This window comes from Bos grunniens, chromosome 1 (genome assembly GCF_055505025.1).
Source record: "Bos grunniens cultivar Pamir isolate PY7600 chromosome 1, Bosgru_T2T1.0, whole genome shotgun sequence".
NCBI lineage: Eukaryota > Metazoa > Chordata > Mammalia > Artiodactyla > Bovidae > Bos > Bos grunniens.
The window spans coordinates 18319472-18347093 of NC_141165.1; the positions used below are offsets into that span (position 1 = coordinate 18319472).

Here is a 27622-nt window from a genome sequence, read left to right on the forward strand (position 1 = left end):
TTAATAGAGATTTCACTTCTTATATTGATAATGGGGATATTGTATTGGCTATGGGTTCAAGAAAAGCAGAGGCCAGCATTTATAAGCTGTTGGTGATAATAGTTTGAGAAGAGGAAGGAAAGAAAAGGGTGATTGAAAGGAATGTGGTAGGTAGTAATAATAATAGCTCACAGAACAGTTCCCAAGCTATTTGTCATCAGGATTTTTTTTCTAAATGCTTTACATTTATTTATGAACCAGTTTAGTCTTCATATCTTTTATGAGATAAGTACTATTATTATTATGTCCATTTTATTGATAATAACTCGAGTATGGAGAGTTAAGATAAATCACTGAATTGAGATTGTCCTGGTAAATGGAGAAAAATACTAGAATGGGAGGCATGTAAAGCTAAGATTAAACGTAGTGTGTGATGCAACTTTTTAAGTTTCAGGAAGGCTGACAGTGGTTAGTTTGCATACCTTAGTGCAGTGGTGAAGAGACTAGTTTGTATTCAGGTAAATAAAATACTGTAGTGTTGAGTGTCTTGTGTATATAGATAGAAATGCATGGGGTGTTATTGATGGGCGTATGTTACACTTGTGAATGGTGCTGAGGCTGAAAAAGTCACTGTTCGAAAGTAGTAAAAGCCATCATTCACTGCCATCCTCCTTTGAAGTTAGAAGAAATGCTGGACTTAAGTTGTTTAAAACGTTGAACATTTAATTCCTTTAGACTTACTCTTCTAGTAAAGATTAAAAGAGTATGCTTGATTTTTAGATTCTGCATCACAAAATCATGGACAGAGCAGGAAAGCTGCCAGGAAAAGGGTCTGTTCCAGTGACTCAGACAGCAATTCGAAGGTGGTTAAGAAAGCATCCAGAGCCAGACCAGGCCTTCTGAGAGTGCCTCGGAGGTGTGCCACCACCGCTGCCAGTCGGATCAAGCTGATGAGTGATGAGGAAGATGGCCGTGTAGACCACATGTGCACCAGGCGCAAAAATGCAAGGAAAAAGCCCCTCCATATTGCATGTGCCCCAGCCCAGAAGATAGATAGCAATTCTGAGGGGGATGTAAACTGTGAAGTGCCAAACGAACAGAGTGGCTGTGAAGGGCAGCCACTTGATGCCGACTCAGAAGGTAGTGCAAAAAGTATCAGTCAGTCTTTAAATGAAGACTCAGACTCTGAAGGTGTGTTGAATTCAGGACACAAGAACAGGCATACCAGGAGTCTCAAAACCAGTGTTGCACCTTCTAAAACAAAGAATGCCTTGATTGTGTCTTTGGAGGAAGATTCAAAAAGCCATATTCCACGGGGTGAGATAGGTAGAAAATGTTCTTCTGAGTCAACTTTGGTGCACAAAGCTACTGCAGAGAATAACTTTGAAGAGGAACTGAACTATGGGCTACGTAGGTGGAACGGCAGGAGGCTCCGGACCTATGGGAAGGCTCCTTTCAGTAAGACAAAAGTGGTGCGGGATTCGCAGGAAGCTGCCGAGACAGAAGTAAAAAGGAAGAGACTGCAAACTGAATTGGAAAATGTGAAAGCTTCCGAAACAACAGGGAGTTCAAAGTGTGGACCAGACACTAGCCCCAAATCTGACTCAGATTTGGGATCTGCCACTGAATCAGATGCTGACTGTACAGATGATTCAAAAACCAAAAAGAGGAAAACGAAAGGGAAAGCAAAAGTAGTTAGAAAAGGTAAAACTTTTACAGCTAATGTATCTAAAACTATGAGACGACCAAGACAGAGCAAACGTCCTAGGTTAAATGTGGATGATAATGACTGGGAGGATGTGGACTATGCAAAATCTAAAAGAGTTCTTCGACGCTCAAAAATAAAGACGAGAAATCAGGGTAGAAGGACCGTGAGATACCATGATGGGGATGATGATAGGAGCTTAGAAAATGTGTTAGATTTTGATGATTGCACCTTATGACCTTGAGGGAAGACCAGTTCACTTAAAAGAGGGAATGGACTGGAATTGATAGTGAAAGCTGGCTGTTGAAATTATTTTTTGTCCTACAATTCAGGGAATATATTTATATTTTTCTATGAAAAGTTATGAATGTGACTAAATCATGACTGTTATTTTTATTTGCACTTGCTTGCCTTTGTAGCAGCATCAGCACAGGTGCCAAAATATGCTTCATTTTGGGGGCAGATCTAACCTACTTTTGACAGTATTTAACTACACATAGCAAGAGTTTGAAATATGTTAAACACTAGACATTCTGGTTATCAGAACCAATAAGCATTACTTTTATGGTAGCAAGTGTCATACAGTTATTTTCAGAATTCGTCAAGAGGTGGTAGTTTCTAATTCCAGTCCTATTGTAGTATAAATTTCACATGACCTTTGTTTACAGATTCTTCGTAAATATTATGTTCATACTGACATAACAATTGGGGAAGGGGCGGTAACCACAATTAGTAGGCAAGGTACCTGCCACTTTTTTTCTTTCCCTGGCTACTTGAGTAGATTGCATTTTACCAGATTTTATCATTTTCATTGAAATGGTTTCCAGTTTTTCTTTCCAAGTCCTGTTGGGTCTTCTTTTTCTCTTTATTTTTAAGGAAAATATCATCTACTTTATTTTATAAACTTGAATTCATAAAGTGCTGGTAAATTATTTTTTTTAAAATGTTTGATTGTATATTTTAAATCTCTAAGGCCAGACCATAGCTAGCATTTTCTTTTAAATTGTGCACTAACAAAATATTGTATAATTTGTCTTTCCAAGATCTCCTGTTTTCCATTTATGGAATTTAACCAAAATCTTGGTCTTCCATAGTCTTACTCTGTGAAATAGAGTTTGTGTGCCTTAGATTTAGATAAAGTGTGTTCTTTAATAGAGTGTACAGGGCTAAAAGAGTATTTAAATTATATGTAGTGTTCCCCCATCTCTTAAATTGTAGAGTTTTGGTAAGAGTGCAATTGCAAATCTCATTTATATAGGAAAATCCTTGTCATTCTCCATCTCTCTTAGTCTCCTGCTGCCATGTGCAATCCCAAGCATTCTTTGCTGGTGCAACTAAGTATCTTTATTAGTGACCTCTAGTATAAATCTAAGAAACTGTTGTGGGAAAATAATTTTGAAATTCACTTAAAGCGTGACTTTTGCCACATCATCAAATACCATAGTACACTTATTTTCGAGCCAAATATTTTTACTTGATAGGCTGTGCTACTCCAAACAGTGTAGGTGGCCATTCCTAGCTTGTTTGTGCCTGAAGATGGACTTGACTCAAGTGGTTTACATATTTTGTAGCTAAAGGGTGTGTTACAGTACCCCCACCCTTTGTTATTTATTGGCCCTAATTGTGTTTGGTTTCAGACAAAATTAACCCTTTTCTCTCCTGTGTATCCTTAAGGTGGTAGACATTGAAAAGCATCAGACTCTGATATCAGTGTTAGAATGTTCTGAAGTGTTGGTATTTCTTGGTTCTCTATTCCAGTTGACATGGTAGAAGGTTCTTTCTCTTTCTACTCTGGTGTAAGGGGAAGGATATTCTTAGACATTACCAAGTAAGATAGGTGGTCTGCCTGCCTCTCCTTTGGTTGTTGAGAGAGCTATCACCACTTCAAAAGTATGATGCTTTCCTTCTCAAAGTTCGAGTTAACTATATTGTTGACAGATTGAGTCAGGATAATTGTCCTTGACTAGTGGCCCGAAAAAAATTAATGGCATGCTCTTTACTTCCTTAATTTTGAGAAATGGTGATAGATGTCATATCCATTAATTTATTTTAACTCTTCTTAAACTTCTCTGTTTTATATCTATTCTCAGGGTTATAACTCCATGTTTACCATCATCTGCAGAAAGGTACCAAAAAAATCCATAAACAAATATGGAATATATTCATAAATACATCAGTTCTTTTGGTAAAATGATACTTAAACCATTTAGGCTTCATCAGTAGAACTGTTCTTAACTTTTGGACTGAATTGATTGGCTGGTCAGCCAGTTCCTAATTTTTCATTTTGTCCAAAATGGTTAGACCCTTGTGTGTAGAAGCAGTATTTTTGTTTCATCTGACAAAAAACCAAAAACACAACAAGTAAGAATTGGCCTGGTGACTTTGAAAACATGGTTGACAATGGTAGCTTCTCAAGTTCTGAAATAAAACTAAGGGATTATAGAGAGAATCATTTTTATGGATTTTTTTGGTCATGGTGCTATTCCTAAGGTTAACTTTGAATATGTGACACACACTTCTAAGTACCCTTAAGGAAAATTAATAAATAATTAATAGTTCAAAATGTTTACACTGAGCACTAGAACATGTTTGACCTTTTTTTTTTTTTTCTATTTCTCTTTTTGCAAAATGAGCAGGGATTTAATGCACAGATGTACTTTAATAAGTTTGGGATCAGTTTGTATTTTTCCTGTGAAAAAAGATAAAAGGTTACAAGTGGAATGTGAACTGATCCAGAAGTAAGTGCTAGAGCTTTCCATTGCACTTGAAGTAACTAAATGATGTATATGAAGAAGAAAAGACTACTGTGGTTGTGTATGTCCAGAGTCCTATGATTTTATTCATTTATGGTTTAAAAAAAGGTTTGAGGTTATTTAGATTGGAGTTTTGATTCCTTTTAAGGATTAATTTTACCAAGCATATTAAGACAAAAAGATTTCAAACATAAAAATAGGTGAAGTTTAAAAAGCTTCCCCCCACCCATTTCCTCCTTATTTAAAAAGGGTATATTGACAATGTATAGTAACTTCCGAATAAAAGGAAAACTTTATTCCATTTTCAGATAATTCCTAGGGTAATCATTCTCCCTTGTGCCCTTTTTTTTTTTTTCTAATTTTAGGGGATTAGATCCTTTGTCAGTTTAGTAATCCTCAAAAGAATGATGCATTTATTTACTCACAACCTCTGTGTTACAACATAAAAGTTTCTTCCAAGAATCGTTGAGTTGTACCTAAAAAGAAAATTAGTTTTATAATAAGAAATGGGGTGAAAGAACTTATGTTTATGTTTTAGGTAAATGGAAAAAGGAGACATAAACCAATAAACTTAGCACCTGAAGGTACTACTGTCCAAAAATAAGAATAAAATACATCACTAAATCCTTCACACTCCATTGGCTGATGATCTCTTAAGTAAAATTTTTATTTAGAGTAACGTGGGTCCATACTGTGTTCCTTTGTCCCTCTTCTAGCCTTTTTTCTTTAGAATAATCAGAACACAGAATTTATTAAGTTCACTGTATGGTATTAAGAACTGAAATGGAAGGACTTTATTAATCTCTTCTGTCAGTACAAATTTAATTTGTGTTACCTGGGGGGAAAAAATGAGAAGTTTTGTATATCAGATTGCAAGAACATTGTTAAAGGTACATACAGTATTTTTGGTTTTCCTTTCTAGTCAATTGTATTTGTTTTTTGAGTAATATTTAAATGGCTAGAAAAGGTCTTTTTGCCTTCCCTTTTTATAGCTGAAATGCCATCTCCATTCTTCTCATTGGTATTAAGTCAGTATACTTACCTTATCAGGTATCTTGTAGTTGTCACCAAATCCTTTAGTTCATACATTGTATGGAAATTACAGTTCAGTTATTCTAGTATGATGGAGTGTAACAAAGCACCTTCATTGTAGAAGAACTTTTTGTCTGTTAATTATTTAAGTTATATCTCTCATCTTCTGTGGGTATCAGGAAATAATAAAGCAGAAACCCTAAGAAAATTGCAACCTAACAGAATAAGACTGTCTCTATTTGGGAACATACAGATCAGACCAAATATATTTGTCAAAGCTAGGGAAGAAAATGAAGCATTGTGGAAAAATCTAGTCCAACTAGATTAGTATTATCAAATTGTGAATTTAATGGAAAGGATTGAAATGTAAAAAATATAATGATGAGGGCTGTGTTGTCTTTTCTCACAGTTTAAGGAAAATCTTATAACTTTTAAAAAATTATAGATGTTGCCTAAGGATACATGGGAATTCTCAAATTTAAGAGAAATTTTTACCAATCACTCATAAGCCAAACTGGTTTCTAATACATTGCTAATTTGGTTAAAAAAAAAAAAATCAAGGCTCTTACTTGGTGTCTGTTCAAGGATTGTGTGTGGATTTGATGGAGGGAGGCGGGTAGGGTGCTCGGCGTTGGAGTCCTGCAGACTCCAGGCTCTGTCTCTGGCAGCATGTAAGTAACTTCAGACTGTTTGTAAAGACTGATTATTTCGTTGAATTATAAGTGCTACAGCATATTGTCTTGTCATACTTTAGTTTTTTAAGTTAACTTTAAGGTAAGTTTGATCATTTATTAAAATCTTCAGTGGAAATTCAGACTGTAAAGAGGCAGTCTGACAATTGAATGAGATGGCACAGACTATGTGGACTGCAGCAGCCAGCCTACCTTGGTTCCACAAGGAAAATTATTTAGAAGTTGTTAACCTTTTTCGATTAGTGATTACATGTTAAAGAAATTTTTAATTTTTAATAGGTTAAAGTTTATTTTCTAAGTTTTGATCCATACTTATTTGGTTCACCTGTAAAATTCTAACCACTTAACTGGAGCTTGTCAAAAATGCAAATCTTTAGTTTTCTGCCTCCATTTGAGATCTGTACTTTTAACTTTTTAAAATTAGCTCATTACCACGTCAGAATCTGCATTGTCAACTAGGAACTCGTTTTTTATTCAACTAACTGAAGTAGTAAAATATAACAAATTTAATAGTCATTATAATTACAAGTAAAGGCTTTTTTTTTTTTAACTACTACAAGCCGCCTAGCTGGTTGATTGTGTGAGGTCTGCACCATCTAGTTCCCCCTGCAACTCTTTCATCTCTGGATTTAAGCAGCTCTCCACCCTGTGTCCATCTGTGATCTCTTCTCCTGCAGGCAGAATGCAGGACTCCCACATTTGGTGTGAGTCAGCCTGGAGGGAGACGTGCTTGAAAGGGGGCTGCCTTCTAGCTGTCGGTGGCCCCATTGCTTTTCATTTGTAAACTAATAAAGCAGATTGAAAAACCCAGTATTTACTTCTGATATCATCTTATCCTGCCTGCATTAGTCTGAAATGATCCATCTCCTAACAAATTAAGCAGATTAAGATCCCTGAATTCATACTTCATAGGTTTTTTAGATTTTTAGAAAAAGTTGCAGTAGCCATCACAACTCATGTGAGAATCATTAAAAATGATTATCAATTGTTTCTAGAGATAAAATTATAGGGAGCTAGATTAGCTGTAGATGCAAAACACATCAAGGTTCTGTGTACCCATCATTGAGTGAATTGAAGACTTAAGGCCATTTATTCAACCACAGAAGTGACCAAACTACTGGAGAACAACCCTAGGTTACAGAATTATTTAACAGTCTCTTGACCTGACACTGCCATACCATTGACTTCTCAGTGTTACCATCTCCCCTGAAAAAAAATGTTAAACCCTGCGAGTTACAGAAAACCCTCTTCTACAGCCCATCTCTAGTGAGACTTCCAGGTTATGGGGTATTTGGAGACTTATACTGTGGGGAATATCAGTAAATGTTATTTGCTTCCAGAGTTTTGGTCATTGCCTATCAGTGAAGGTCAGACGATGAAGAAAAGAAAAAGGCCATCTCAAAGTCTGCTCTGATGAGAGGCTTGCTGTAGAGAGGTTACTATTTGCAACTAAAATGTTTTCCCTTTATAGGAGTTTGATTTACCCACAATCATAGTGACCAATAGTTGTCTGTACTTAAGTATATGAAATAGGCCAGTATATTATTTTTACTTTGACTCAGACATTTTCTTATATTTTTCCATTCTCAAATTTGTTTCTAATTCTCTCAGTTTAAATGCTGATAAGAATACAATTGTTTATGCTTCTATAGCAATGATGTAAAGTTTACTTCAGATCTAGGACTACAATTTTGTGTTACAAAGTATCATAATTGGAATATGAATAATCCTTCAGAAACTAGAGATTGTTGCTTTGAATCAAAACTAGCATGTCTACATCCAGATTTCTATTCACTACAGACCATATTAGAATACATAGTGATCTGTGAGTTCTATTTTAAAGTGGTCATCTCAATAAACTGTGACAGAGCCCTACTAAAGATGTAAATTGTCACTGTATTAACGAAGTTTTTATTATACCCAAATAAGGAGTCATTTAATGAAAGGCAACAATGCCTCAAGCACTCAGTGACCATTCCAACACCCATGGCTGACCAAAGACCACCTGGGATGGTACGACTTGCGGGGTTGTGCTGGTTAGTTAGTATTAAATGGCACTCACATTATCATTAGAGAAGTATCCTCCAAAAATTTTAAGCTTATACCCTAATAAATATATATTGAACTTCTAACCCTGAATTAGTCTGTCTATATATTTCTAAAAACTAGTTTTCTCAGAATAAAGCACTTGATAATTTACCAAGTTCTCAGTAATAAAATTGACACTGACTTACATGTATTACTTTTTTAAAAATTCCCCACACTGTCATTCTGTGTTCCTCAGATTGTTTTTATCTTGATGACATTCCCATGTTATGGTTTAACCCTTTAGAGATTTCAGCTTAATCGAGTTGGAAATACCTTATACAATACAACTTAATCCTGTATCCTCTCCCCTCTAATAGTTCATCTTTCCTTAAAGCATTTTACAGACTAGTTACAGTTCCTTCTGTAGAATCTTTTCCCTTATTTTGGATTACAAATGTCTTAAGAGTTGGTACTTACTAGGTTTCTAAGGTGTCAGTATAAGTACTTTCATCACAACACTGAAAAGGAATTAGTTGCTGCAGCTTCAATCATTTTGTCTCACAGAAATTTAGTGTAGTAGGATTTTATATATACAAATCCACTGGATATGTTGGGAATGAACTAATTGTATATTTTTAATATTTTTCCAACATGCAAATGGACGCAGTTTGTTGACTGATAATAACATATCCTCATTTTACTGTAAAGTAGAAATTTCACCTTAATTTTACCATGTATTTTTTAAAACTATTCATCTGTTGTTGCATATTCTAGCATTTGCTTAATGTGCTGAAGATTCACTCTGAATCTAGGATTGATTTGAGGACAGTAGTTTATAATTTTAAAATTCCTAAGAAAACATTTTTTGAAATGGTAATACCACTTTTAAGCCTCTCCTCCGTTCACTCCCCAACTTCCTGTGCAGCGACTCCAGAGCCCAACCAAGGCAAGGTTGGGGGGCGCCTTATGGGGGGCCCTGCTGAGCAGCTCAGCCCGCTAAAATGCCATTTTTGCAATGCCTTGTGACTTATGTCTTTAGAAATGGAATTTTCACTGTAAAAACAAGTGAATCATGTAATTTTGGTAAAAAGGACTGAAGCATTTGTGGGAAATTGCTTTTAGCAAAGTAGTTCCTAGCCAACTATGGGAGAACTTTCGTGGGTCTTGGAGGAAACAAAAGCACATCTTTGAAATGCATGTCATAGATTTAAGGTAAACTCTGAAGAGTTAATTTTGAGGTTTTAAGGCTTAGCTCATCACCCTCTCTGTTGTTAACGAACTTGTCAATCCACAGAAGTCATTTTCACCTGTACTCATTTGCCCTTGATCACAGTTAAATGTCTCCCTTCACAAAGGAAAAACGAAGAAGGCTGGTAGTTTGTAGTTTCACTGCTACAGAGTAACTGCTGACGGCTGGGAAAACCCTTATTTTCTATCCTTAGCAGTGAAAAGGAAGTGAGTCCCAGATGATGTGTGGTTATTTCAGTGGCTGCAGACTGTCCTTAGCAAATGCTGAGTGGAAACCTGAGATAGCATCCTACACGCTCACCCCCAGCAAGACTTGTGCCCCTTGAAGACAGTCTTAGATAGTTTGGCTCTTAATGGCAGCAAGACAAGATTGCCAACAGATAAGGCCTGACATTCAGGGGCTAATGAACTTAAGGTGCATTTTTATCAAGAAATACTAGTGCCCAAGAAACAGTGCTAGTTAAGTTTGTATTTGAAATGTGAAAACCTGGCTTTCAGATGTTGGCAAAAATGAAAATGATTTGAGCCCACCTAAGTAAGCACCACATGGCGGCTCTGCACAACCCCACTGTGCTCCATCGAAACTGCTGGCTGAGGCTGAGTGAAGGACTAGCCTCTGCAGAGTGCTTTCTGTCCTACCTTTTTGCTGCTGGATCCTGTCCCAGTTTCTGGTTCTCAGCTACAATAACACTTCCTTGAAAGAAGTTCTCCATTGCCCCTTAGGAGGTTCAGTTTCTAGAACAAGTTCTGACAGCGGCCTGCGCTACTTCCTTAGTTCCTTACAGCAACTGCTTGTGTGTGTAGAGTTCGTGTCTTTTAGAAGCTTCAGCCTGATCCTCTCTGTGCCCCACATACACCAGCTCAGAAACTATCTGAATAGCAGTGAAACTAGGATTTAATCATTTCAAGTATATAAAATCCTGAAATTGAAAAAGACTAATCTAGGATTAAAACCACATTTCAGTTGTATAAAACCAATATACTTTTTTTTTTATCTACTAGCGACCCATGTAACTTTTTTTTTGACTAAAGGAAATACGTGTTGGAACTGAAACCTTAAAGTAGGGCTGATGCTGTGTCGTCATAGTCATGATGGCATTTCCTCCTTGTTTAGGTTCTAGGAAAATTATTTCAGAAATCCTATTGAATATTTTAAAGTAATTCAACATATGAGTATTAGAAATGATACCAAAAATTTAAAACCTACAAAGTTCTACTGTAAAAATTAAGATTTTTAAAAAGTGCTTTTTGGTGAGTGGCTTTATGACGGAGGAGCCTGGCAGGCTATACATCCATGGGGTCGCAAAGAGTCAGACACAACTGAGTGACTTCACTTTATGACCCTGAAGGGTACTTAACCCTATTCTTACAAGTCTGCTGCTTTAAGGGACAGTTATCCTTAGAGACAGTGAAGTGTGCAAGGGGCTGTAACTTCTGTCCAAGACTTTGATTTGTAGACAAGGAAGTGGAAGGTTATATCAGCATCAAAAACGTGTAGTGTCATTGATGATGATCATTGGTTTTTCATTTAGCAATGTGAGTAGTAACACTGTCGAGGAATGTATTGTTGAGGAATGTAGTAGTAAAATCTTGTGGTACAAGATTTTTGCATTTACATGAACTTTCATTTTTCAGAATCTGTTCCTAGAGACAGAGAACCCAATACAAAAATGAGAACATGTGTGCATAATCAGAAGGATGCAGTGCCAATGCCTAGTGAGACTCTGAAAGCAAAAATGGTACCTGAGAAAGTTCCCCGCAGATGTGCTACTGTTGCTGCAAATAAAATAAAGATAATGAGTAATCTAAAGGAAACCATTTCAGGACCAGAAAATGTGTGGATTAGGAAGAGCAGCAGAAAACTGCCCCATCGAAATGCTTCTGCTGCGGCTAAGAAAAAATTACTCAATGTTTATAAAGAGGATGATACAACCATAAATTCTGAAAGTGAAAAGGAGCTAGAAGATATTAATAGAAAAATGCCCCTTTTAAGGCGTTTCAGATCCTGGAAAGAAAAAGCACAGTAGTGACTATGAAAATGTAGAAGTGGAATTGAAAACCAGGGGCCACTGGCAGTTGCATTCCGCTCCTAGCTCTAACGTTGTTAACCCCTTGTTGGCACCTTCTGAGGGATTTTCTAAAAGCCATAACCCAGTGGAGCAAAGTGGGAGGAGGGCTTCCTCCTAGTCAGCCCTTGTACGGATGCATATGACAAGAGAATTCTGAGGAGGAAGTAGATTGTGGAGCCTGTAGTTGGGGAGGTGGGAAGAAAAGACAAATGGCCCTGTCATGAGATTATTCCTTTTCTGAAAGGAAGGGCCTTGAAGAAATCTCTTGATTCTTTAGAGGAAGAAAATGGGAAGTGTACAGGGCCGGTAGCAAAAACTTAAAGGATGAAAACATTTCAAAATCTCAACCTGATGCTAATTTTCAGGGTTCTATGTTAACAGTATAACATTTCAGACCACCATGACTGTGGTGTCATTACTGAAATAAGGTAAAAAATAGGCACATTTCAAGAGTGAGTGCCACTGAGCCTATTGGACATTTGAGTGAAGCAAATACTAAGATCCACGCCCTATAATTCACAACCCCAAAAGTCATAAACTAGAAGGGCCTGGGGATTCCATGACGGGAATGTTGATAAATGAGTTCTGAAGTCGTGTTGGAAATAGAAAAAGTCCATTAATGTTCTTATTTTGTTTATAATACTGCAATTCATACAGAATGATGACCACTTGATATGACGAATTCAGGGAATATATATTTTTATATGAAAGTTATGAATGTGACTATCACAACTTTTTCTCATTTTTACTTTCATGTAGCAGCATTTATAGAAATGCCAAAAATGTGCCTCACTATGAGGCAGGTCTTAGTCTTAATGAGTTAGAAAATAAAAAGTATAAAGATGGAAACAGTCATATTTTTAGATGATACTGTCACATCTTTTGTTTCTTTATAGCACCTTAAACGTTAGAACTTTATCAATATTTTGAGCAAATTTATTAGAGTCTCATCACAACAGACTTTAAAGGCAGCATGTCTGGGCTATATCAATCCTTCATTAGGATTCGAAAATCTGGTCTTGATACTATAAAGAATTTATTTGCAATGAGGTTTGTGAGTAGGTATTTGTTGAAATTAAAATCACCAGATTAAATGAACGCACTGTCAAATCTTTTTAACATAGCAACATGCTATTGGAAAAATGAACTGTTAAGCAAGTTGTTTTCCCATTTAAAAGTATCTGTGAATATTAATATATGATTTGCATGTGTAAATCTAAAGTAAAATACAGCAATCTAAGGGTTTATGTTCCTTTTTCATTAAAAGACAATGTAATGCATTTTTTTGTTACACAGATCAACTAAAGTGTCTTATTGAGAAATTTACTTGTGGTTGCATGTCTGCTTTAAAAAAAGGCTTTTTGTTGTCACTTTCTTTTTCTTAGCATAAGCCAGAGTCTGTATTTGCTCTGTTTGTAGTATATTTTCATCTGAAATACTGATACCAGTAACTTGTTAATAGTACAGGTGAGAAAGGGAAGAATTCCTAATAAACTGCAAATATTTTTAGGTGCATGGGGTTTGATTTTTGATCTTTAATGAAATGTTTAAACCTATTTCCAGTCCCATATTTGCACTTAATTTCACAGAAATTTCTTATTGGGATATGCTATGTCCTCAACAAATGTCATAAAATGAAAATGTTAAAAATCTCAGTTAAGAGTATTTTATGCTGTTTTTTGACCATTTTAGTGTCGTGAAGATTTCATTTTGAAGTTATAATTTTCTCTGGTGGGGTTAATTTCTGTTAGCACTTGAGATTGTACCATCAGCCTTCTTTCATAATGGAATCCCTTTTCTGGTTGAGTATTTGATTTGAACATATACTTGCCTTTTTTTCAGTGCTTGGCCTAAATTTATTGTAACTGCATGAAATAAGCATTTGTTTAAAATTTAATATTCTTGTAAAAATCTCTGAAATGTATGCAGAATTTCAATCATAACTAAATGTACTATCATTACCCTATTTATGATTTTCAATCAGCTTTCCACAAGTGACTTCTTCATAATGTAATTGAAATCAAATTGAAGATCTTACTGGTAAAAGTGCTGTGATTTTATTCAACAAAAGGACTAAGACAAAGTGGTGCCCAACTGTAGCCCAGGAGTGTTAATGTAATCTTAAAATCTTGTCTATTCTAGCTTGCTAACATAGCCAGTTTCCTAAGTGTGAACTAGATAGCTAGTCTTATTGTTTATACTATAATGTTCATATTTTGCTTCAAAACCCAATATATTATTTTGCAGTAATGTGTAAAATTGCTAAATAACTGATCTTATGAAAATGCTTTTGGTGACAGTTTCTCCACATCTAAAAGCAAAATGTTTCTAGCAACAGATTTGTGATTTTTTTCTAATCTCAAGAGGCTTCCCCGACCCCATATTAGTACTTAACTTTGTGACTATTTATTGATAGGGTTCCAGAATGTAAGCAAATGCCCTCTAGTTTCAGCACAACTGAATGTAGGTAAATGGATTTTTTTTCCGTTGCAATATTGTATATTTTCACTTAAGCTATGGTATAGTGTCACTTCTCTCCTGCATGGATTAGTGCTGTTAAATAATGAAAGACGAGAACCAATTCAAAAATAATTACATACGTTTCTTATTAATGAAAGGCTATTTAAAACGAAATTTTGTACCAGAGATGGCCAAGTTTTAAAAAAGAAGCAACTATTTTTGCATTCTCATGAAATCTTTCAGATCATCAGCTTTTGAAATGTGAATTCCTATTGCCAGAGTAAAGGCTCATTTTTACAACACCGCGAAGCACTGTATTTTTTCCTGCCCGTCCATCCGCCCTCTGTCCACTGTCCCGAGGACGCGCCGGGCCGGGCCGGCACCTACCTGGGGCGGTCGCGGTTTGAGGCCGGGTTCTTAATAAACCAAAGCTCACCCTGTCACTCCTAACGGAGAAGAAAACGGAAACGGAGTTAAGGAAGGAAAGGTAACCGGGCTGGCCTCTTCCCGGAGCTGTAAGGACTGGGCCGGGGGCGGTCGAGCCCCTTGTCGGCCTGGTCCGTTACCTGCGGGGACGGGAGACCCCGCCCCCCGGCTCGCCTCTCTAGCCTGCAGTCACCCGATTTTTCGGCGGCCCCACCGGGCTCGGGCTGCGAAAGAAAAAGGTCCTGGATTTGCACCGCCGCAAGGACTCGGGGCGCATGCGCGGGGGTGGTGCAGGGGGTGTGGCGGTGCTGTGGAGGCGGGGGGCGGGGGGTGGCGGTGCTCTCGGGCGCGTGCGCGGGGCGCGTGCGCGGTTCAGTGGCACCGCAGTTAGGCTGGGAAAGAGTAAGGGAGAGCATGGCGGCCACGTTCTTCGGGGAGGTGGTGAGGACGCCGTGCCGAGCCGGGACGGAGGAGGAGGAGGAGGAAGAAGAGGGGAATAGGGAGACGCCCGAGGATAGGGAGGTCCGGCGACAGCTGGCGCGGAAGAGGTGAGGTCCTGGGGCATCGGAGCGGACGCGCAGGCCTTGAGGTTGCGGCTACTCCGCCCTCCCCCAAGCCCCCTGCTTTGGGGGTCAAGACGGCTGCGGGGGTGCCGGGTGGAGGCGGCCCGCGGGCTCGGTGCTCGGTGGGGCGTCGGCTCCTGCCGTCTTCAAAGGCTTCCTTCAGCGTTGGTGCCGGTGGTTTCCTGCGGGCGTGATCCGTTCTCCAGCGCTGCGGGGCTGTCTTCCTCCCTGAAGTCTGTCGTGCGTTTGGTTCATGGATATAAGACAACTCTTAAAAACTGTATTCTCCGCCGCACTTCTTGGTTAGCATCGTGTGTCAGCAGCATATGGATATGTCCTTTTTTTAAAAAGTGTTATTTCCAAACACATAGACATTAGAGAAAACAGTAAAATGGCACGTTAAGCCCCTCCAGTCACATAAATTCAACAGGAAAATTTTGCCACATTTTATCTCTCTCCACCCTTTGGTGGGTCCCAGTCTCCGTGGCCTTTCACCTCTACAGCTTTCAGAATGCGTATCAAAAGATACAGGTATTTTCTTACATATTAACTTTTTGGATACAGTGTAATATAGCCAGTCCATGGTCAGAGTTATCCAGTTGTCTCAAACACGACATTTTACAGTGGGTTTGAGGAAGTCAGAACCCTGGCAAGGCACACACCTTAGATTTAGACGTTTTATCTCTTGAACTTCCATGCATTTAGAGCAGTTTCCTCGCCGCCCCCAACTCTCTCACCCGCTTCGAGAGACCGATTGTCCTGTGGGATGTCCCACCCTCTGGACTGGCCTGATTGCTTCCTCTTGGTGTCCTTTATTCAGGTGTGTGTCTGTCACATGCATTTCCTGTAAAGGGAAGTTCCTTCTAAGAGGCTTGGTCAGTGTTGTGCTGCAAGAAAGCCTCAGAGGTGGTGCTTGCCGTTTCTCACCACACACTATGCCTAGTTGTCCACTGTTTGGGTTGCTAAGACAGATTGATCTGTGGATCAACTGGACAGCCTGATCTCTCTGCTACAGTTCTCCATAAACTGGGCAACAAACGGTTTTACCTATGAATTATTGTTGCTTGAATCCGTTGCTTCCTTAAAATGATAATTATGTTCTTTATAGAATTAAAGTTTGCATTCTACTTAATACAAAATCATACCTGTGGTAACCTTTTTGTCACAGTATGATACTAATTACATTTAAATTATGTGGAGTACAGGAAAGCCTGGGGTGGGATACAGTTCATAGGGTCACAAAGAGTCAGACACAACTGAGTGACTGAACAACAACATTTAAATTGCTTTTCTTTCATTTTTTTGTTTCTCTTGTTAGGGAGGTGCGGCTCTTTCGAAGACAGACAAAAACAACGTTGGAAGTTTCTCTGCTGGAAAAACATCCTTGCTCCAAGTTTATAATTGCAATAGGGAATAATGCAGTAGGTAAGTGGAAGTGCATTAGACTACACGCTTTGTTGAAAGAGCAGAAGCTGAAGTTACTTCTTTGCATCATAACAGATTTCAGATGGATATTACTTTTTTAGAAGAAGTTATAGCAGAATAACTGTCTGAATGAAATCCGTCCCTGCTCATGTGGCGCTTTTTGAGAAACTTGAAAACTAAGATTTAAGGGAAATATTCTTGGCTTTAGGAACTTATGATTTCAAGGAAACCCCGTTTCTAGTATCCAGGTTTTCTTGGGCTTCTGGGCCTGTTGTGGCCCAGCTGGCCAGGGGGTCAGCAGTCCCTTGTTACAGTGGGTCTTTGTATGTTTGTGAGTTAACTGACTCCTTTAAAATCATAAGGAGAACTCTAGCAATATAAGGTTTATATATATATGAATTCATTTGATAGATTAAAGTCGGAACAGTGCAGAGTTCAGCTGGAATAATGAATACACACACAAAAGTACACAAACCTGTATCATTTTAGGGAGTTCATAGGCCCAGAGGAGAGCCTTGGGGAACTCAGTGAAAATTCCTTGCCCTGTAAGGTACCCCTAGTGCCTTCGCACAGAGTCGGACACGACTGAAGCGACTTAGCAGCAGCAGCAGTGCCTGTAGAACAGTACATGGTAAATAATAGCTGACTCACTTATTTACAGTTCACCTGGCCTAAAATTTTCCAGAAGGTTGTTACAGTGTGAGACTTTGGTGAGACCTGTCAGTAAACCTGTCTTCCTGATTCCTGGCTCCAGTATCCTCTAAACTCAGGGCATGGCCTCTAACTTCTTGAGGCCTCAGTTTCTTTTTCTGCACAATGATGATGTGTATAAGGTTGATGCTCTCAATGGCTCTTTAGCACTAGGATTCTCAACTTGAATTTATTTATTTTTTATGATTTTAAAAAATTCATTTATTTTAAATTGGAGGATAATTGCTTTACCGTGTTGTGTTGGTTTCTGCCAAACAACAATATGAATCAGCCGTAGATACTGAATTTGTTTTTTATTGAATAGAAAATACAACTTGTGGAGCCCAGCACTAACCGATGTGCCTTGTTTTTCACAGCGTTTTTGTCATCATTTGTCATGAATTCAGGAGCCTGGGAAGAAGTCGGTTGTGCTAAACTCTGGAATGAATGGTGTAGGACAACGGACACTGCACACCTGTCCCCCACAGAGGCTTTTTGTGTGTTTTATCACCTGAAATCGAATCCTTCGGTATGTGGCGCCTGGCTTGTGTGTATAAGTGGGAGTTATTTAGGCGTCATTTATGTAGTGTTCATTTGAATTCCACATTCCTTTATATCTACTTTTGGGCTGAGGGATTCTGCCTGTTGGCAGTGGTAGTAATCATTTTTCTGCTTGTATAATATCAATGTGGCAAATACGGTGTGTTGGTAAACTTCTGAAGAAATTCTGAAGTAACTTTTTTAGAAACAAACCATAACATTAGATACTTAAACCTTGCCCTCATTCAGAAAATGATTTAAGCTGGCAGATCTAAATGGGAAAATGCATACACGCTGTGGAAGCAGGGGTTCTGCTTTGTTGCCCTAAACCTACCTGGCATTTAGCTTTAAACCCATTCCTATAGACTGGACACTCAGTTGACACTGAGCAGATGAGTGCTTTATGCACTCTGAATGCAATTCTGTTGACACTGAGCTTTCATCCTTGCCTAATTCATCCTGATTTTTTTTTTGGCTGTGCTGCTGCATGGCCTGAGGGATCTTGGTTCCCCCTGACCAGGGATGGAACCTGGTCCCCCTGCAGTGGAAGTGTGAAGTCTTAACTGCTGGACCCCTAGAGAATTCCTAATTCATCCTGATTTGTTAAGCTGTAAAACATGCTCTGCAGCTGACGCCTAGTGATTTTATTGGATCGCATTTGTCCTAGTCCTGTTCTTGGGTCCTAGGCTTCCCAGGTGGCTCCATAGTAAACAAGGCAGGAGACGCAGGTTCGATCCCTGAGTCAGGAAGATGCCCTGGAGGAGGAAATGACTACCCACTCCAGTCTTCTTGTCTGGGAAATCCCATGGACAGAGGAGCCTGGCGGGCTACAGTACATAGGGTTGCAGAGAGTTGGACACGACTGAGCACCTGAGCACATCTTCTGTCCTTGGGACCATTCCGGAAAAGCAGCACAGCTGGGGAGACGCGTTAGGCTGGTGAGGCGGCCCCGCGGCTGATGCCTGTCTGCCCGCCTGCTTGTTGACAGTGCTCTTCCACTGGTGCTGGACGCTTGAGCGGAGGCCAGGGGCAGGGGCTCAGACAGTAGAAGACATCAGTAACTGCAGTACTATAAGGCTAGCCTTGAAAATGATAAAATTTGCTTTTATAATATTTACAGTTTGTTTCTGTAACATGTAATCCAACGTTATTAAAATGTTACGTAAGGGTTTTTGTAAGCACCCAATATTTATGGGGCATAAATAGTAAGGGAACTAAGCTTGTTCTTCATCTGGTCCTTAGTGGAAAGTTTTCGCTGTAGAATACGTCTTGGGGGTCAAGCAGGAGAACTTTCTGTTACTGTGTTTAGGTTTACCATTGGTTTGTTGGGTGTCTTGACTATTCAGACCCTGTGTGTATAACTAATTATGTATCTAGTCTTGTTCTTCTCCCTAACCTTGGGGCCCCTTTTTGTCCTCTTGTGCTTAATTTTTTTTTTTGGCTGTGCTATATTACATGTGGGATCTCAGTTCCCCAGCCAGGGATTGAACCCGTGGCCCCTGCAGTCTAACTGGGCTGCTGGCAAGGTCCCTGTGCTTCATGTTTTCCCACTTGCATCATTAGGTGTTAATGTTTCTGGCAATATTTGGACACGGTTGATTTTTATGGATACTATCGTTCCACGAGCATTGATGATCAGTCATCTTACCCTCTGACACCTCTGTGTGGCAGGTTTTCAGTTTGAGCACGTGGCTTCTAGACTACCGCCACCTTCCAGACATCAGCCCCATCCTTGCGTACTGCTGGCCTGAGATGTGGCTGGACTGTTACCCTTGACTCTCACAGCACTTGATGTTTTTGTGGTTTTTTTGTTGTTGTTTTTTGAGTTTGGTCTTCACAGTATGTGACCCCGAGAAGGGCAGCAGGCCTGGTGTTCTCCCCAGTTTTGTAAAGAGGACTCTGGTGGTGTTTACTGACAGCATCTTCAGCATCTCCTTGGCCAGCCCTCACGGTTGTGCTGTCAGTGTGCACTTTCTTCTGATACTACTTGCCAGTAGTGGCTTGATCCTTAAAATTTTAAACTTTAAAGAAAAATGAATAAGCCGGTACAAGATTAAGCAAACCAAATGTTATCCAAGGGTTGTTTTGGGATTCACATGATGCATATGTGATGACAGCGTGGGGTGTGTGTAACGCTTGCTTGACCTGACGGGAAACACGGAATTTGATTTCAGGTCATGCTCTGCCAGTGCAGTTGCTACGTGGCCGAAGATCAGCAATATCAGTGGCTGGAAAAGGTGAGAGAGTCTCATCTGGGGTTGCTACTGTATCAGGGTTCAGTGTCTTTACATGTAAGCCTGCGTAGTCAGATGTTGACGTAGGGCAAGTATTTGCTTTTTCCCTTATAAATATTATAGGAGTTTTAGAACATGAAGAATAAAAGAACACAAGCAAATGTAACCAGCATGTGCTGAAGATCATGGGTCATGAAAATGTAACACATTTTTGAACAAGTTACCCACGTGAGGCAGAGCAGGGCACAGCCACGGGTGAGAACCAGCCATGGTGCCCAGGCTGCCTGGAAACGCGGGGCCGCGAGGTGGGAGGCCTCTGTGAACTGGTCTCATAACCTGGGTTCACGGGGCTGGCGCGAAGCCGCCACTCACACCAGAGCTGCAGCCATATTTCTTAGCATTAGGATGGATCAACTGAGTCTTCATTTTGTGCGAGAATAGAGCAATTGTATGTGCCCAGTAAAAAATTTTTCAGTGAAGAATTTAACTAGGAGATCCAACCAGTCCATCCTAAAGGAAGTCAGTCCTGAATATTCATGGTGTCGCAAAGAGTCGGACACGACTAAGTGACTGAACTCAACTGATTCATTGGAAGGACTGATGCTGAAGCTGAAACTCCAATATTTTCACAACCTGGTGCGCAAAACTGACTCATTGGAAAAGATTGAAGGCGGGAGGAGAAGGGGCTGACAGAGGATGAGATGGTTGGATGGCGTCACTGACTCAATGGCCGTGAGTTTGAATAAACTCTGGGAGTTGGTGATGGACAGGGAGGCCTGGCGTGCTGCAGTCCATGGGGTCGCAAAGAGTCAGACACGACTGAGCAACTGAACTGAACAATTTTAGGGAATAATCATAATTTTCTTAGTTGTGTATTATTTTTTAATGAAATAAACCTTTTCAATACATCTTATAAATGTTTCAGTTTAAAAGTTAGGCTAAATATAGATATATATTTAATTTATTTATTATATATATTTAATGTCAGTTAAATATAGATATAATTAAGTTCATTAGAAGTAAGTTTTGTGCACACCTGTTTTAAACTAGATTGGCATACTTAAAATGCACTTTATAATTTTTGGTAGCTGTTTTGATTAAAGGAGAGATTCTCTGATATGGTCTATGAATGTTCTGATGGCTGTATATATCATTTTATTTTATGTCCCTATGTGTATTTTGTAGGGACAGAGTCCATAACTTTGAATAGATCTCAGAAGAGTAGAAAACTGCTGTATTAATTTATATTATTAATTTATGTATGATGTTTTGTACTGTGGAATAGCTTTTCTCTCTCTGACTTGAGAAAATGTAAAGTTATGCATTTCCAAAACAAAGTATTCCAAAACATAAGTATTCAGAGAGGATGATAAATCAGGCCTTGTGAATAATGTTATATTTCTTAAATGGAACATTGCTTATAAATGTATATGATGTTAAGTTATGTGTTTATTTATAAAGCTATGCTATAATTAAAAGTCTTACAAATCATTTACAGCACATAACCTAAAATTTTCAGTTCTCTTGCTATTTGAAATAGCCATTTTCTTTCTTTTCTTCATAAAATATTTTCAGAAGAGGTGCAGAGATCTAAAATCTGCTCTTATTTTTCCCCTTGAAGATAGCCTCTTCCCTTTTCTTATGTTACCAGAGATTTTAAAAGCTGAAAGAGTCCTTAGAAATCCATGAAGTACCAACTTAGGTGGACATTGAGGCCTTGAGCAGTTGAAACTTGATTTATAAAGGAAATACACTTAAAGGTGAATTTAAGAATCATTTGCACTGATGTAACACTGTTATGAGTGCAACTTGCAAGTGATGTTCTTAGAAGCATCCTCAGTACAGTGCTCTTGAACCCATCATTCCATGCATTAAGGAGAGGACCACTTCCTGTTGCTAATACAACACTAGTCTAAATGGAGCGTTCTTAGAGGTTCAGTTCAGTTCAGTTCAGTCGCTCAGTCGTGTCCGACTCTTTGTGACCCCATGAATCGCAGCATGCCAGGCCTCCCTGTCCATCACCAACTCCCGGAGTTTACTCAAACTCATGTCCATTGAGGTAGGATCTTAATTATGTCACTTTCTCCAGCAAAGAATGGGTGTCACTTCCATTCAGTGTAACATTGTTCTCAACACCGATGGCAAGTAGTGCTCTTAGAAACTGAACAAACACTGGAACAAAACAAAAAAAATCGCCTACAGGCATCGTCGGCGGATGGCGGGGAGGGCGTAAATGAACAGGTGCTTGTAGTTGAGTGACTCCCTTACCTGTGATGGTGTCCCTGGCTGTTATAGCAGCTGCTCTGCCTCCTTTGTTCCTGTCTTCTCTGACTTCAGATCACACCTCCCTCTGTCCTTAGTTCACAGGTGGGGGAAGTGACTTGGAGAAGGTCACCTGGCTAGAAAGTGACAGAATTAAGATCAGTCCCACCCCAGTGAGGGGATAGCAGAGCGGGGGCTCTGTTTTCCATTGACACGTCCAGCCCTTCAGAGCATACGTATACACTGTTATATGAATGGTGTTAGGTAAATAGCTTGAGGGATATTTCTGTTCTGTCACAAAATCTGTATCTATTTTAATTTGAAATCAATTTTGTGTTAGGTTTTTGGCTCTTGTCCAAGGAAGAATATGCAAGTCACTATTCTCACATGTCGCCATGTTACTGACTATAAAACTTCAGAATCTACCAGCAGCCTTCATACTCCTTTCCTGAAAGCTCTAAAAACTCAGAATTTCAAAGAGCCTCCTTTTTGTTCACTGCTAGAACAACCAAATATTGTCCACGACCTTCCTGCAGCAGGTAGTATCGCAGTTCATGCCATTCACTTCTATTCTTGTTACTGCTTTTTTCATAGTTGTTGCTAGGACAAGTAGAGATCTTTTTGAGGTGTTAATGGTGATTGATACCAGTGTGTTGGTGTTAGTCCTCAGTATCCGTAGTTGCAGGTATGTTATATTTTGTAGCTTCCCTGATGGCTCAGCAGTAAAGAACCTGTCTGCCAGTACAGGAGAAGTGGGTTTGATCCCTGAGTGGGGAAGATTCTCTGGAGGAGGGCATGGCAGCCCACTCCAGTATTCTTGCATTTAGATCTCCATAGACAGAGGAGCCTGGCAGATTGCAGTACATGGGGTCACAAAGAGTCAGACATGACGAGCAGCTGAGCACGCATGCATGTTATATTTGGTTTCAGTGTTTAAACTTTGCAGACACACATTCATTGTATGAGAGCAGCTCTGAGTTCTTAGCTCTTAACTCAGAGCTGCCATTTCTTTCTAGCATTGATAACTTATCCTGCAAACCAGTGTTAGATGTCATTTGTTCATGCATGAAAAGTTGGCAAAGTGTGTTTTAATTGTTAGAATAGAAGCTTCAGATATTGAATTTTGGTAGTTACTTTAATAGTTTATTTTTTATTCATACTACCAATTATACCCTGACATATCAAATTTTGATTCTCACTTTTTAGTGGTTAATATGTTATATAATTCACTTATTTGTTCATAAATAGAAGTTTTTTTTAAACTTTAAACGTTAAGTTTATTAGAACAAATGGCTAAATGTTTTATATTATGCATTATATATTTATTATTTGCATTTAATTTACTTCAGTGCAGTTAACAAAATTATAATCTTGTATCTTACTTGTAAAGCAAAGATAACTTAGGAAAGTAAATTGTCTTTGAAAGAAAATATGCGTTATAATTGATTCAAAATGGCTATAAATGATGAAAAGAGGCAACAGAGACGACTATTTTAAAAGCAGCCTTTATGAGGTAGAGGTGTTGCACTTTAAAATTGTGTAACAGAAAACCTAAGTGATTTTGTTCTTGTCTATTCATAGTTCTGAGTTACTGTCAAGTATGGAGAATCCCTGCAGTTCTGTACTTGTGTTACACTGATGTGATGAAATTAGACCTGATCACAATCGAAGCTTTTAAGCCTGTACTTTCTTCCAAAAGTTTAAAGTGTTTGGTTAAGGTAAGGCTTTATTTTATTGACTTAATAATGAGCTTGGTAGCGAACATAAATGTGGTATTGAATGTGAAACCTAAGTAGCAAATAGAGATCTTTTTCACCCCAAGTAAAGAGAAAGCTGCTGGTCTGGGAGTTTGCATATGATTATCACATGTTCTTCTAGATACACTTCTGAAACCCCAAGAATATTTTGTTCATGTTTGTCAGGATAGGCCAGTGCTTTAAATCCCAGATGTCTGTGTGGGAAGATGGTTTTACTCTTCAAGAAGTTTCTGTAACTTATTAATTTGGAAGGTGTAATATTTTTTTTTTACATTAATTAATTAATTTTCGGCTGTGCTGGGTCTTTGTTGCTGTCGATGGGCTTTGTCTACTTGCGGCAAGTTGGGACTGCAGTTTGTTCCCGTGCTCGGGCTCCTCCTTGCTGAGGTTTCTCTTGTCATGGAACATGGGCTCTAGAGCGCAGGCTCCATAGTTGTGGTGTACAGGCTTCCTTGCTCCGTGGCATGTTGGGTCTTCCCCGACCAGGGATTGAACCCACGTCCCACGCGTTAACAGTTAAGATTTTTATCCACTGTGCCACCGGGGAAGTTCCTGCAAAGTATAATTTTTGAGAAGGCATTTTGGAGCATAGTATGGATCAAATTATCATAACGTTTATTGACTTAATTTTGCATTGGGACTAGATGGGCTAAATCTGTTCCCTGTTCTAAGTTTGGATGTACCTGTGGGCTCTTTTCCCAGAAAAATACATATCCGCATGTACAGAAAGGTTTTGCCAGTAATTTCAGATAGTCTAGGGACTCCCATCTTCTCCCTAAGAGATGTGCTGACAGTATGGACTCTTGTTGAAGAACTTCTTCTTTAAGGGGATGAGATAATAACAGCATTGTTCCAGGTTGAAAGCCTTGTTTTATTCTAGGATGGCCATTAGGAGTAGGGCAGCTTCCTTTGTAATTTCTGTTGGCATCAGCTAATTTCATAGGTTTCGTAAATTAGACTGTCACCTACGTGGGAGCGTTTTCTCTTGTGGTAGCCCCAGTACGTCATGAGTCTGATGTGTCAAAGGCCCTCAGGCATTTACTGAATTAGTAAGAGTGAAGTCCTAACTTAGTATAATTGAAGTATATCTTTCAGCTTACCTGGAGTCATGGATAACCTCTCAGGCAAGTTATTTTGTATTTAGCATCCCTTTCTGAGGATGTGGTAACTAGTGGCATTGCCTGCGTCTGTGATAACCTGATCAACTCTTCCCACTTCATTGAGGGCAGGGGCCGTGGCCACTGTCTTCACTCTGGGCACTGCCACCCAAGCATCTTCACCACAGACATCATGGCCATGAGCTCGTTCATGCAGATGTTGCCACCATGTACTGAATTGTCTGAGAGGCAGTTTTGCCATGAGAGATAAAATAATGAAAAAATAAAAGAGGGACATTAAAAAGGACATAGTGAAACAAGAGAAATGAATAACAAACTTAGACTTTATTATGAAGCACGAAATACTTGAATACATTTAAAATGTATCTACCTCCTGGCAGTGCTGTGCAAAGCACAGGTTCTGGGGGTTGTACTTAAGCACTAGTCTGCTCGGTTGTACGTCCACGTGAACATAGTGTGTGTGTAGGTAGTACAGACGTATAGGCTTGTTGATTTGTTTCCCTTTCAGCATTGCACCTCGTCTTTTTCACCAGAATTTCTCCCTTTATTAAGACAGGTGTCAGTTTCCAAGCCTGGGATGTGGATGTGTGACCTGAGCCTGCTATTGTCTGGTGAAGCCTGTTCTGCACTGTCTGTTCTTGGCCCGTTCTCACAGGTCCATTGGTGGACATTCTAAATTCTGTGGGAAGCGTGGACCCGACTCTGCACCTGCAGATCACCAAAGGCTTTGCACTGATGTGCTCTTTTCTGTATAGCGTGCAATCTGGCTTCATGCTCCCGTGTTTCACACTTCCCCTTGGCTTTTTTTTTTTTTTAATTTTAAATTTATTATTTTTTTTATTGAAGGATAATTGCTTTACAGAATTTTGTTTTCTGTCAAACCTCAACATGGATCAGCCATAGGTATACATATATCCCCTCCCTTTGGAGCCTCCCTCCCGTCTCCCTCCCATCCCAGCCCTCTAGGTTGATACAGAGTCCCTGTTTGAGTTTCCTGAGCCATACAGCAAATTCCGGCTGGCTGTCTGTTTCACATATGGTCCCCTGAGTTTTGTCACCGTGTTTTCTATCATGTCGGTGTCCGTAGTTGTCAGAGTCCCCTGTTTTAAGACGCCAGGTCTCCTTGTCACCTTGCATACCATTGTGAGGGCTGAGACTTAAGTGACAAATGAGAGTCCTTCATCGGCAGCAAAGTCCAGACCGTCAGCCAGTTATTCCGTCTTTTATGGCAAATTGCCTCGCAGCCGTCAGCTCTGCGGTGAGAGTGGTGAAGGACCAGAAGCAGAGCCGTCCAGATGCTTCCATGAAGGGGCTGCACGGGCTCTGTGATGCTGGTCAGTGCTCAGGGCTCCAGTGACCCAGAATATTCTGTACTTGTTCTGAGACTTGTAAACCATTTGTCATGTAGAGTTTAAGTCAACTTTAAGTGTCTAAAAACATCCTTTGTAGGGGAAATGTAGTTAACTTCTCTTTACCTTTTCATTTCTTGCTGTAAACATGATGACTTATGGGAGGATGAAGGGGCTTTTTGAAGAGCACTGTCTTCTTAGTGACTGAATACAGTCGTCCTGGCTTAGGTCAGAGCTTCTGTTCTTGAAGTGGTATTTGGTCAACAAGATGGAGTTCAAGTTGGGAACAAGATGGAATTCTCTTGCGTCCCTGCTGTGTGGACCACATGGTGCTGGGTGGTCCATGGCCTGGAGGTGGCACAGGTGGTTGCTGTGCCAGGTGCCAGCTGCCAGCCAGGGTGGGCAGGGGGTGAGGTCAACCGAGGAGAGGCTCCACGGGAAGGAGCCCTTCAGCTGGACCCAAGGGATGGGCAGGTCCCGGTGGAGGAGACATGCCCAGCGAGGCAGTGTGGCGTGAAGTGGGCAGGCTCAGGTGCGTTTGAGGGGACTGGGAGGACCCTTGGTTGGGGTGCAGAGAGGACTGAGCACATGTGGAAGAGGTGACCAAAGGGCTCAAGACTCCTGGAGGCCTGGGGTCCTGTCAGAGAGCTTCAGGCAGGGTTGAAGAGGACCCACCAGATGTCCCGTCCATCAGGTGAGGCGGTGAGAGGTGGGGCCTGTCCTTTCCGGTTTCCTCTCTGCTTCTGTGTCAGTAGTAGGGCTGGCTGGGCACGTGTGCCTTGTTCTGACTAAATTCTCACTATGTTAACAACTTCTCTCCCTCCAGAACATTCCCCAGAGCACAGAGATACTGAAGAAATTGATGACAACAAATGAGATTCAGAGTAACATTTACACGTGATTCCCAAGATGGTTTTGTGCCGTGTATCACCCATCCATTCCTTTAAGGGCAGCAGCGTACCCTGTTTTGTAGTTACTTTTTTCCACGGGGGTATTATGAGAGTGTTAACAGAATAAACTTATTTTAAATTCATTGTAGTTTCTGTTCCTTGTTTATGGTGGTTCTATTCACACCTGAAATAAGCCAAATGGTTCTCTTTATCCACAAGGTGGGGGTTTTGTCTTATTTGACTATCTTAAGGTAAGATAGTTAAATTGTTAAAAAGCTACAGCTAACAAGTGTTACTAATATGGCAAAATATATACTTTGGTGCAAAAATTCTATGTGATACCTGAAAGCTGATGATCTGGTATTGGTGAGTCTTAATATGCGGAAAGGTTCTATATTGTGA

At 39.8% G+C, this 27622-nt stretch overlaps 2 protein-coding genes across 6 annotated transcripts in view; both read left to right on the forward strand.

Annotated features, from left to right (window-relative positions):
- Window positions 1-14268, forward strand: part of BRWD1 (bromodomain and WD repeat domain containing 1) — a 122861-nt gene extending 108593 nt beyond the window's left edge. For 3 of the 4 annotated variants that reach the window (XM_086343160.1, XM_086343087.1, XM_086343230.1), the window contains 2 exons: window positions 760-1683; window positions 11073-14268. In XM_086343160.1, coding sequence (XP_086199286.1) covers window positions 760-1683; window positions 11073-11464 — 1316 coding nt within the window. In that variant the 3' untranslated portion in view covers window positions 11465-14268. Of the gene's footprint in view, window positions 1-759; window positions 6972-11072 lie in introns of those variants that run through there. The other variant, XR_015143081.1, reaches the window with a different exon arrangement.
- A 507-nt stretch (window positions 14269-14775) lies between these two features.
- PSMG1 (proteasome assembly chaperone 1) lies at window positions 14776-27363 on the forward strand. Of its 2 annotated transcripts, XM_086343373.1 has the most exons (7): window positions 14776-14940; window positions 16274-16380; window positions 17448-17599; window positions 19785-19847; window positions 22447-22645; window positions 23688-23824; window positions 27157-27363. In XM_086343373.1, the coding sequence occupies exons 1-7, from the start codon at window positions 14807-14809 to the stop codon at window positions 27229-27231; spliced, it is 867 nt and encodes a 288-aa protein (XP_086199499.1). In that variant the 5' UTR covers window positions 14776-14806; the 3' UTR covers window positions 27232-27363. The 2 variants fall into 2 exon arrangements, with proteins under 2 accessions (XP_086199499.1, XP_086199583.1); XM_086343457.1 differs by lacking the exons at window positions 19785-19847; window positions 22447-22645; window positions 23688-23824.
- Window positions 27364-27622: the final 259 nt, after the last annotated feature.

Excerpts from the sequence above, each read along its gene's own strand:
- PSMG1 (XM_086343373.1), top strand. The coding sequence starts at position 14,807 with ATGGCGGCCACGTTCTTCGGGGAGGTGGTGAGGACGCCGTGCCGAGCC. Across the intron at positions 22,646-23,687 it reads CCACGACCTTCCTGCAGCAG|TTCTGAGTTACTGTCAAGTA; the intron begins GTAGTATCGCAG and ends GTCTATTCATAG. Across the intron at positions 23,825-27,156 it reads GTTTAAAGTGTTTGGTTAAG|AACATTCCCCAGAGCACAGA; the intron begins GTAAGGCTTTAT and ends CTCTCCCTCCAG.